The 12,319-nt window shown below is 35.2% G+C and overlaps 1 protein-coding gene across 3 annotated transcripts in view; it reads left to right on the top strand.

Annotated features, from left to right (window-relative positions):
• The window catches only part of LOC117235317 (mastermind-like domain-containing protein 1), a 172,285-nt gene that overhangs the window by 41,127 nt on the left and 118,839 nt on the right, over positions 1-12,319 (top strand). Inside the window, exons 1-2 of one of the 3 annotated variants that reach the window (XM_033497212.1) lie at positions 4,243-4,315; positions 4,411-4,662. In XM_033497212.1, coding sequence (XP_033353103.1) covers positions 4,567-4,662 — 96 coding nt within the window. In that variant the 5' untranslated portion in view covers positions 4,243-4,315; positions 4,411-4,566. Of the gene's footprint in view, positions 1-4,242; positions 4,316-4,408; positions 4,663-12,319 lie in introns of those variants that run through there. The other 2 variants (XM_033497209.1, XM_033497211.1) reach the window with 2 other exon arrangements.

The raw sequence follows: 12,319 nt of genomic DNA, 5'->3' as shown, positions 1-12,319 counted from the left end.
TTACCGTATACGTATATCCTGAATCGGAATTAAATAACGAGACGATTATTTTCTTCTGTTCTATATCTAGACGAGTATGTACAATAATTACATATATTTTCTTAAAAATTCTAGTTTATAATAACGGGAACAAACGCGCCCTTCATATGTACGGTGGATCGGGAAACGTAGAAATGGCAGAGAGATATAAATTGACAATTCTGCTATGTCGATTTTACACTGAAATCCGTTCGATTTGAAATTGAGCGTGTAAGTAAAGCAAAAGAAGCAACGGACAAACTCTGGCTGCAAAGTCGACGCGCGTCTATAGAGACCGAAGTTAAGCAAAGAAAGACAGCGCAAAGCATTTTTCTTTTTCACTTGGTTGCTATTGGATATTCTGAATTACGATGGCAATCTTTCTCATTGCCGTGAAAGCTCGGGACATCGCATTTGCAATTCGATACGCGGTGATGCTTCAGTTCGTATTAACTAACGGCTGCATAGAAAAGGTGAATATTTTGCTTCGTTATAAAAATTGAACGTCTGTTGAGGAGCAGTTATATCGAATTCATCCCTCTTTCAACTTTTGATGAGCAGCTTGTAGAAAATTATTCATGCCAGATTACTTAGCTTGACTCGAGTATGTACTATTAATTCATATACATACTGCCAAGTCGAATAAGTATACGACTACTATGTGGTACGGTACAAACGATTCTACCTTACTCTATATTTCAGTCGATATTCTATATATAAAATCATGTCTAATTATATAATAATTCATCTCCTTTACCAGCATTTCTTCGTATATCAAACTTTCCTGCTAACTTCTTTATGATGGACATGGACGTGAAACGATAAAAAATTTAATCCACCCCCCTCCGATTCGTCTTTCAGTCAGGCAACTGAAAGCTTTTACGGGAATGGTCTTTTTGAAAAATCGAGGAAAGCAAGAGGGCTGACTCTATATTTGCAGCGAGTCGGGGCGGGGCTGTAGTTTTCTTAAATTTGATATTTCATTTGGCTAAGTACGCTGCCTTGCTCGTAACGCCACGCTTCAATTACGTTTAATTAAATTATGTTATATAATTATTAGTATCGTTTAATCAAATTGTGCAGAAATTTTAGTATTCCGTTCACGTGTGACGAGGGGAATATAGCGAAGCGTGCGAAACTTGGTTAAAAAGTTCCGGGTCTAAGGTGCATCTCTAAAATAAGTCTCTGAGAAAATTAAATCGCAACATGGCAATATATCGGATAAGATTAGATGTGTTTACTTTATAATAGCTACATCTACACAATACGTACGTACATATATGTGTATAAAGCGGTTTCAAAGTACCAAAGCATCCTTTTGCATTAACGGCATTTGTATTCCGGATGCTGTGCGTAACTCTTTGATCGATATCACGATAATATGAAAATCATTTCAACTGGCAAAAACCTAGCGAAAGAACTTCCCGTCCCGTTTTTCGCTGAATTCTTTTACATTTCCCTGTTATATGCTTTTTCGCACGTTAACGGAATCATTGAACGAGGAGCGTACGTTGTTACGATTATTCAATATCTATTTATCGACTACGATCGTATCAAGATTATCCAATATAACGTCTGACGAAAATACTTGTGGAAACATTTGTACGAAGCATTTCGAAACTATATTAGCACCGCGGCGAAACACGATTATCCTGATTATGCTAAGCAAAAATTTGAAACTCGATACGACCGTGTCTCGTTACTACGATGCTAATTAAATTTTAAAGTAAAAGTTGTTCATAGTAAGTGTTGTTCGAGTACTGTAATAGTAAAAGTAATATACCCGATAACATACGTGATTACCGGTTAGTTTTAGTTAATCACCTTGAAATGGTAGATATGTATGGTGGTGCGAAAAATTCGGCTTCGGCACCGATTCCGCGTAATTGATGCGCGTGATGCACTCGTGCATTCGGAATTGCACAGAACCGCATCGCTGCCCTCGCGTGCTTCGTTAATCACGCACGTTGACGGTTGAATCTTGGCAAAAAGAAAAGGGGAGAAGGAAAGAAGTGAACGCATTCGTGAGAGAGTAAAAGAGAGAGAAAGAGAGAGAGGGAGAGAGAGAGTGGAAGGGAGAAGGTATAAAAGACATGAATGCGAGTCGTTGCTCGCTTTGCTGTTCGTACAGGAAGCTCATCGAGAGTTATGCGCAGGACTGTACTTACGTGCACCGTGCACTCTTCGTTTATCGAATTTCTTCTTTGTCTTTTTCTTTGCTCCCCGTAAAATAATAAACGCTCTTTTTTTTCGTCCTTTAATAACACCGGTGATTTTTTACAGGATAAATGAAAACCTCGGATTATATCTTAGGTCGTTCGTTTATTTAACATTATAAATTAAGATAAAATTAAATAACAAGCATCGAAACTCGTAATTATAAACACAATTATTTTATTATTCGATTTAATTTAATTTCATTTAATTTATATGCATTCTATTTATATGTATGTAATAATAACGATAATATGATGATAATAATAATAATTGTTAAACTGAGATGAAGAGAGTTTGAAGTATTGAGGATTATAATTAGAATTAGAAAAATTGTAGATAGTATTAGTACAGAAATGATTAATTCCAGTGAATTAGAAAGGGAATCTATTTCATCGTGTCAATAAGATTAGATAAAGTAAAGAGTAGAATAATAAATAAATATTACGTCATTCGCTTAAAACGGACAAATTTTTCCTCATTTCGATCGCTACGAAATTTTATTAAAGGACAAAATAATAATAATAATAATAATAATAATAATAATAATAATAATAATCAGAATGGTTTAAAAGATAAAATATCTAATTGTACGTAAGAGCATTGACCGAATATTTTTCGTGAAAATTCTAGCAATTGCTGAGAAATATTGAAAAATTTCCAAAATGACGGAATACATGTAGTTCCAGAAAATAACAGATAATAAATGCAGGAAAATTTTATCTAAAGGAATTGAAACTTTATAGAATAATCTAACATTATTATCATTTTTAAAACTTTAGATAAGAGATAACGTGGAGGTTAGTGTATACATACTCATTGAAATTACTTGTTATATTTTAGTTGACATGTGTTTGCGATTCGCTCGATAAAGTAATCAGTTCTTATCTGAGTATGACTTTTTTTTTTAGAAGCTCATTTTTAAATGTCACATGTATAAATAACTGACACGACGAACGGTTGTATTGATAATCTATATTCCTCCAAAAGTAACGTAAAATATATACGTATAAAATATTATAACGGGTATATTTTAGGAAGATTGTTTTAGAAACTATGTTATTTTCTTAGCGAGCGAACAAAGTGTAGGGAGAGAACCGATATTCCCGTCACGGACTGTACGAGAAGCCATTTTGAATCTTCCTCGGAAAATTTATTACTTTACCTTCATTAGTTTCCACGTTATCCGAGTTTAAACACGCTGTATCGTTTTCTATTCAGTCTCGTAAATGAGCTCACGGTTTATTAATGAACGTCAACCGATTATAGTAAAATTGTATAATTGTGGATCGTAATCGAAGCGTCTTGAATTTATTGATAGGAAAGACGTTCATATCGATCGACTAGAAATTCTATCGATCGTTAAAGAAGTGAAAATAATTTTCGTTTTCTTGGAACGATAAGTTGCTGATATTCGTTTACCAGGAAAGAGAGATGTTTTTTTTTTTTTTAAAAGCATGTGCTTTTTGAAGGAGCACATTGTTACAAATGAGGGCCTCTGGCGTGGGATATGAGTCATCTAACGACTTGTTTCACTTGACGAACATCCATAAAACTGAACTGACGGCTTACAAATAAGCATACTCGACACCAGCCTTAAAACTACTCCGATGTTTCGCTTACTACCAACCTTATTTTTGCATGCTGCACGATTTCACAGAAAATTAAAAAGCGCTAATTAATTTTACTCGAGTAATCAATTTAATTAAGTTCAATTTAAAGATAACTTCACTCGTTAAATATATTTTTATACATTTTTTCCTATTACGCGTATTTTTCTACCACACAAATTTCTAACAAAATACGTAAATAAACGCATAAATACCTATACTCTACTTATTATAGAATTTTCTATCATTCAAGTATCGAAACTTCTCATTTAAAACACAAATCTTGTAGGTAGATTGCCCGTTTGTAAATTTCAAACACATCGAACACATATCTAAACGCGATCAGTTTATAAACACAAAGGCTCGTCAACGTTCGAAACGAAGGTTGCCGAAATTACGCGTCCGAAAGGAAATCTCTCAGTCGTTCGCGTACCGTGCTAGGTACCAGCAGCAGTTCTTAATACGCAAATAAGGTTTGTCGAAACGAACGAAGCCTATGTAAATTGCGTACAATTTTCTCGCTACGCACACGCTTCGTTTTCTAATGTAAAATTGATTTCTGTTGCAGTTGTTGGGCGGTGCTTGCTTCAGCCACGGTCCGTACACGTTCTATAAAGCAGTTCGAATAGGAAACGGTCGTGTACTTCGTCTTGGAAGCTTCTTCCTCACGAAATTGTGGAGCGATGCAGATCTCGTCAGCATCGGGGAACTTCAGTTGCTGTGGATGGACAGCAGGGGACCGAATCAACCTCTGGCATCTTTACGGCTGTACTTTTTACCGGAGAACACCCCGGATGGCCGAAGGGACACGCACGGAGAGGTGAGTGATTTTCGCCTTTTTATCCATCTACTTGTTTCTCTTTGTCGAGTCTCCAAATGAAACTATCACTCGACACGAATACTTTGATTTCGCAGTAGATTGGGAGTATCGTAGACCATAGAAGAAATTCGTGATAAATCAGATATTTTTGTTTTGTGTTTCAATTGCATATGAATAATTATTGTTAGCCAATTAAGCGTTAGGAGAACTGTCTTTTTATTGATTTTCACGAAACCTTATATATGGTTCGATCGAACAGATTGTTTCTCTTTAACTAATACGTTAGACGAAATTCTATTGTTTTAACCAGCGAATAAGATAAGGCCGGGAAATCAACGGGATCGTACTTAGTATATTTTTCTCCGGTAATATTCGTTTGTTTCTATTTTATTCGATCGTACGTTGTTTTAACTACGGAAGGTAGAAAGTAACGTTTTCGAGCAATGAATCAGTCGAATTGCCTATTCAGTCGCTCTCGTTGTGAAAATAATGAATTAGAGAAGCAATCTTGGTTCACGGGCGATAGCAGCGCGTAAATAGTTATGCGCTGGAAAATAGAAAGTAATATTTAAACCGATAAATCAGCTGGGATTGCTACATTGTGACTTTATTGCGAAAGTAACGGAGAGATGTATAAGATACAGATAGTAAGATACGTAAGTATAATTCAAAGTAAAATGGTAAAATAGTAAATCTCACGGCAAAAATACGTAGAAAAGATAATCTCGTTTCGCGATAGAACCGAGCGAATTACTCGAGTGTAATCTTTTATTCGAGTTAATTGCCCCAGATAAGATAATAAGCAATCTTTTTCCTTTTAACTTTAAAATATAAAGTACAGCATTAATTGAACATACATATAATCAGGCTGAAACGACGTTTAAGAAGCAGAGCGAAATATAATACAGCGTTGAAATTTTTCGTACAAAGAAACAGTAAAGGAGAAGGACATTTTACATCCACGAGTCTAATAATAATCGTAAAATACGTGAGACCGATTTCACGCGTTTTCACATCACAATAGGTCGATGTAATTTTATTTTAGGTCGATTAATTTCCAGATATTTCATTCTCCGGTGGCGTTTTTCAATTCGTGTGAAATATACGTAGAATACGAATTAAGATAAAAAGTATGTGTCTTCCAAAATTAAATGATTTCATAGAAACTGTTGAAATCGTTGAAACCAGAAGTCATCTATAACTTGTTCACATGACGTTCTATATGAGTCATAAATCTTTTCGACCAGCGAACAATGCAATTTAATTGGCCTCTCTTCGAAGACATAGTAATCATGGTTACGCCGCGATATATAGTGGTAGAACAACAACGATCGCGTTCCGATCGGAATGATTTAAAAGATCGTCGAACGATTAGGAGTGTCGTAATGCCAGAATTTTTCTGAATTCTCTGCCGGCTAATTTTAGCGATGCGATGCAACCTTGATCTAATTCATTGGTCGACCACGTTGCTCGAAACAATTCTATATTCCTGCGCTGAATGCGCAACAAAAAACCTCAACTCGAAACGTGATTCTTACGAAATCAGAATGTGCACATGTATTTCTGATCCTTTTTTTTTTTTTTTTTTTACTTTACATAATACTTCACACAGACGTGTTCTATGATACGTTTAAACGTCAACTCTGTAATTACCAATGGGTTCTTGTTTTTTCTGTTTATCTTCCTTTGATGAACATTATTTTTCACACGCATTATATAAAAAGGAAAAAAACACTTGAAATCGGTTTCCACCGAATAAATAACGTACAAGTAACATCCTCTTATCTAAAGTTTATCCCGGTCGAAAAGTTGCAAAGCGAATAATTGTAATTTAGCTGGTAATCGCTGGCAAACACTCGAACGCGTCGTTCCACAACGAGGAAATGCTCTTTCGACGTCGTAAACCGGTTTACGTTCTGTTTTTTCCACGTTGCTCGAACATTTCATCGGCAAAAATCACTCGGAGCACGCTTTGGGTAAATCGCGTTTTTTTTCGCGTGACGACTAACCATTAACCTCTCATTAAATTCTATGGTACCGCAAAAATTTCTGTCTTTTTTCCTTTCGATCGTCTCTTTTCTTCTTTCTTTTCTCTTTCCTTTTGACAAAATTAATTTAATATGGTGTACAAACGGTGTATTCGTTTTTGCGTTGGGTTCGTGTATCGTATGGGATTGCAGGCCATTTCTACCGGCCCAAAGCTATAGTTTAACTAAAATTAATCTGTCTTATAATAACGCGATTATCGCTGCCACGGTAGTGTTCAGGGCACATTCGTGTACTCGGAATCAAATTCACCTTGTATTATGCTAACGACATGCTAATGGCCCCTTCTTTAACGACCGTTTCCTTTTGTGAGTTCGCTTTTGATTCCTCGAGTTCTTCTTGTCGGCCGTAGCTTCCCATCTGGCGATATTAATTACGAAATATCGTATCCGCCAGGCGTTTTGTATGCCGAAACAAAAGTAAAAAGAAAAAAGAAAAGGAAGAAACAGTAGAGAAGAGGAATATGCCTCAACTTCATCGTCAATAAACTTTCGCTTGTTTCCAATACTAAATTGCATTATGTCATTCCATCGCGGGTCAATAAATATTCAGAAGCTGCATTGATCGATTATAACGTGAATCGACGCGTATATGTAACTCGGCGTAAAGTGATTAATAATTGCGAGTTTATATTTATTAATGCGAAACGACAATGCGCACGAGAAGCGAAGAGAATCAATTGGGTCGAAGTGGGATAACAATAAAAAAAAAAAAAAAAACGAAGGAGAGAAAGAGAGAGAAAAAAATATGAAACGAATTGGCGGAGTTGAAAAATTTATGGAATTCCGAGGCACGCTCGTGAAACGAAATATAGATTTATTTCCCCCTGCTAATAGAGGAACGCGAAAAACGAGTAATCGGTGTTATCGAATTTTGTTCGCCGGGAAAACGCAATGTGTACTCGATAATTTAATTGAGACTCGATAATTTTCTTGAACGAACAGTGCGTTCGTATACACGCATACTTTGGATTCACGCGTCGCATTTGCATAAATCTATTAAAATTCATAGCCTCCTAATCAAGTAATTCTCGACGCTTGTCATAATGAAAAAAAAAAAAAAAAAAAAGAAAGAAAGAAAGAAAGGAAGGACGTAGAAGGGGAAAACGTTGGAATGAAATCGTTTTTATCGTTGGAAAAATACGCGATAAAATCAGGAAGACTCGAGATGTACGATAAAATTGCAACGTTGTAAGATACGCTCGTTGAAAAAGTCCAAAATGAGAACGTGATTGGCAACTGAATATGGTGGGATATTAGGAAAAAAAAAAAGAAAAATAAATAGTTGCTGCGAGAGATGGATAGTGGAAGAGAGATTTACGAGCCTGGGCTTTGAAAGTATCGCGGTGTGGAATTTTTTGTTATTATAGAAGTATTACGCTTACATCGTTTACACAAGGAACGCTTAACGCAATTTTTTAGAAAAGGAAAGAAGAGAAAAAAGAAAGAGGGAGGCAGTAGATGCAGATCTGTATGTTGTTCCTGCGGCTTTCATACTTGCCGGATTTTATTCAAAACCATATTTGCATTCTCATTATTTTTTTGCCCCTCCCTCGTTTGAGCTTCTCTGAAATTCCACGGAGTTCCATACTTATAATTCATTTCCCGTCTTCTCTAAGCATTAAATTCGTTTCTTTTCTACGTTCTAAAGGTGCGAGTAATGTAATATAATATATCTAACGCCAGAACGTTAATTTAGAACGTACTGGATATCACATTGTGTTTTCATTAACGACTTTTGCCATTATTTCCCGCGATAAATCACGACATAAATTCAAATTTATGGATTGCGAGAGCGAAAATTTTAAAGAATACGCTGATCGATCTGACTATTTTGCTAATAATTTGTTAAAGCTATATATTACCGATTTAAACGAATATATTTAGTAGAAATGACACGGGAATTACAGCCAAACGTCTAACGTTGAAATTTATTGCGCAAATGTAACACGAACGTTGCATAACATTATTATAACAGAAAGTATAAATTATGCTTGAGTGGCGTTTATCGAGTAATTTATCTAACAGAAGTGTAACGAATCTAGTAAATATCATTATTATCGTTAAATATTAACAAATAATAATTATACGAATTGTACCCTGTTAAATCCTGCTGAATCTCTGGCACAGTTTGCAAAATTTCAACAGAAGTAAAGCAGAGATATGCAAAAAAAAGGTTAGATTTAAAGGATAGAAGAGGTTAATAGAGGCAAAAGCGTAAAGTACAGAGTGGCAGATGTAAAAATGCTGCGGAAGGGTCTACAGAACACAAGCAAAATCCCTCGTTGGATGGTTAGGGTGGATTTTGGGGTTGGCCTGTTCTACTATCGAGACATTGTCAATTAAGCGCAGCCCTTCTCTCGTCATTTTCACTGTTTACAGGCTGGTTAGCTTGAAAGCATCGTATACTACAGTCTAGAAATGGATTTTGTTTCTCTCGTGGCATGCAGAAATTCAATTTGACATTTTTCTCAAATTCATCTTCAGTCATTTTTATTTAGCAATTTTCAAAGGATGAATTTCCCGAATTAAATCTGCCCGGTAAATACAGAGAAATATAGTTGTTTAAAATAATGTAAGATAAAACAGAACATGGATAAATCGATGTACACGCGGTAAAATCGAATACATATTTCTCGATTGTAAATCTTTTCTCGCCAATTCGACTTTTAATTGGCGAACCGACGAAAAGGAACGTTAAAATATTTCTCGAGTGAAGTGGTTTATATCGAGCTCGTCGCGATATCTTAGAAAAATGGTTTTATCGATTTACGATTAAAACGATATATGGCGTGTACCGAAATACGGGTAGAAGAGAAGTAAGTAACGTTATTCGCTTTTACTCTAACAACAAAGTTCCATTCGCATTTACTAATTGGCAGAGTCACGAACAGTCAAAACAGCATTTAGTTAGTCGAATTGTCGAGCTAATTAAATATGCACCGAGTACGGAATGTTGTGTGACTCGACGCAACTTCTTTCCATGGAATATAAATAATTCCATCGTATCAAACTTGCAACGAGGAATTCGCGATAAAAAAAAAAAATAATATAATTCCTCGAACATGGTTCTATAAACGAGCGTTATGAATTATTTAAATAACCTACTTGGACGGAAAATTGCTTTTTCAATAATACATTTTCTCCGTCGTAATCTTACTTATCGAAACGTCTAGTTTGTCTTATCAGTATGTATTACTTCTTAATGAACGTACTTTATATTCTACTTTTATTATCCTACTTTTCCAACTTTTAATTTTTATTTCAATCGTTATCGTTGATTTTACGATAAATATTACTTAGATTCTTCTGAAAGGCTCAAGCTTAATTATAATGCTAGAATATCGTTTTTTATCTTCCTTTTTTATTTCGTTTTTTTTTTTTATTTCTTTGCGTTTCCACGCGTTTCCTCGTTTTTTTTCTCGCTCGAAATCTTGAAACAGACGTCAGTAGCGTTCTAGAAATCCACTCTCTTTCTCAACTTTTGAATTTTTACGAATAACCATGTTGATTCTGTTTGTTGGAAATATTATAGAAATTGTTTTTAGATCTAAAAGTACCGTTTATATACGTGTATGCACGATAATGGCGGGGACATAATGGGTACTTTGGTAAATGGAAAAACACATAGCGTTCGTTATTATTTTAAATCGATAAACGTCTGTGCACGCGAGAGCCACTGTTAAATCGCATCACCGTGCTCACAATCACGACCGTATTATTGCACACGGCATCGAGTAAGAACAACAAATTGGATGCAGCCTTGGAAATATTATTTTAAATGACTTTTGAAACCGGATAGCTGCAAACACTACGCTCCCAGTAAAATGACATTCTTTTACTTCAATTATCATTTTCGTTCCAGCTAATACCAATTGGACGAAAATCAATTTGCTCTTGTGTTTAAAAAATTTAGTAGAGGAACAATCTTTGACCGTGGTCTATCGCTAGTAATTTAACAATTATTAAAGCTACAATAGAGAGGCAAAGCCTGAGTAAAAGCAGTTATGATTCTCTATTCTCCTCTCTTTTCTTTTTTCTTTTTTTTTTCAAAAAGTAAAAAATTTCTGCGGCCAGAAAAAATTGTATTTTGTGTTTGTAAAAAAATTTCGTCAGAGAAGAAACTACCACGAAAAATTGAAAATTTCCTTTCCTTGAAAAAAAAAACAAGAAAAAAAAAGAAAGGAAGGAAAACAGTTTTGATTTGTAGTTTATTTATTGGTTATCCCGAAAGGTTGAAAATTTGAAGTAGAAAAGAAAAATGCGAATAGGATAAAAGATGGAGTTATCGAATTGAACGAAATGTTGGAAAACGATGGAAACATTTCTGTATTATGTAGACTTTTTTTAAAGCATTATGCCGTTACGCTGCAAATATGTAGAAATAAGTATCTCTGCGAGCTCGACAAGGTTACGTTCTAATACTGTCCGCAGAAATGACGTAATGAATAATGCATTCTCTGGTTTAAATGTTAGTTTTATGAAACGCAACACACGCACACGCCTCGTGCAGATCAACGTTAATTCGTTCTCGATGGTGTTTGATGCACATTCCATGACAACGTAGGTGAATTCACGTAAATAAAAAAATCTCGTTCAATTACATTCAAAGGTTGGAAAAATATCATAAATATTTAGATTACTTTTTACGGCGTATGTGCATGATCTTTCGAGCTTTGTTTTATTACGTTAGTCCGTTGTCTTTCAATTTCAATTGAGTATTTCAAAGATCGATAAATCTTTCGCTTTAATTCTCGCTTCGATCGCGACTCTCCAACTTGGAGACCGATTGCTCTCAAACCATTGACGAACTTGACGTAATTATTTCCACGTAATCGAAAAACTTGCAAGATTTAAAAATAGATTCTATGGAATTAGAGAACCGTTACGACTGTTAGACCGGGGATTTTCACGAACACGATTAAACCAGTGAAACAGAGATTTCTACCACTGAATGTTATAACGAGTAGTTATGCTTCTGATATTGTTCATATTTTAACATATTATCGAAGAACACACGAATAGAACATGACAAAAGCCTATCTTCTTTAATCTCTTTATTTCGAACAATCGAAAATAACGATTAAAGGATAACTTTGGTAATATGACACTGACTATTGAATCTTTAAACTGCACATTATGTTTTTTCTCCGTGGTCTTCAATTTTCCGTTGTGTAGATTTCTGAATAAATGTAAATTTCACGTAAATTAATACAAATCCGTGTTCTAGTAACTGGATACGTATAAAATTTCATTTAATTCTCGATTTGACGGCAAGATAACGGAAATAAGAATTTACGAAGCTTGGATTTTGATTTCGAAACTGTTGGAAAGACAATTGAGAGAATTGATCAAGAAGCGAGTAGCCAGCTCATGACCCTATCTTAGTAAATTAGAAGCAGAAACGCCCTGCAGCTGTTGATGGATAAACATCGCTGTTCGATAGTCAAGATAAATCGAACCTTTTAATTCGCTCGTGTTCATCGATCGTGTCAATTATACGCGACACAGTCGGTTCGCGATAAATCGTTGGCATAATATTTTCACACTTTCCGGCTTCGTACTGGGATTAGTCGATTGTAATAGTTCTACGTACAATGACTCACAGAAAG

Source organism: Bombus vosnesenskii, unplaced genomic scaffold (assembly GCF_011952255.1).
Source record: "Bombus vosnesenskii isolate JDL3184/JDL3185 unplaced genomic scaffold, Bvos_JDL3184-5_v1.1 scf7180000013315, whole genome shotgun sequence".
Taxonomy (NCBI): Eukaryota; Metazoa; Arthropoda; class Insecta; order Hymenoptera; family Apidae; genus Bombus; species Bombus vosnesenskii.
The sequence above is the reverse complement of the archived record's forward strand: the minus strand, read 5'-3'. Positions and strand labels throughout refer to the sequence as shown.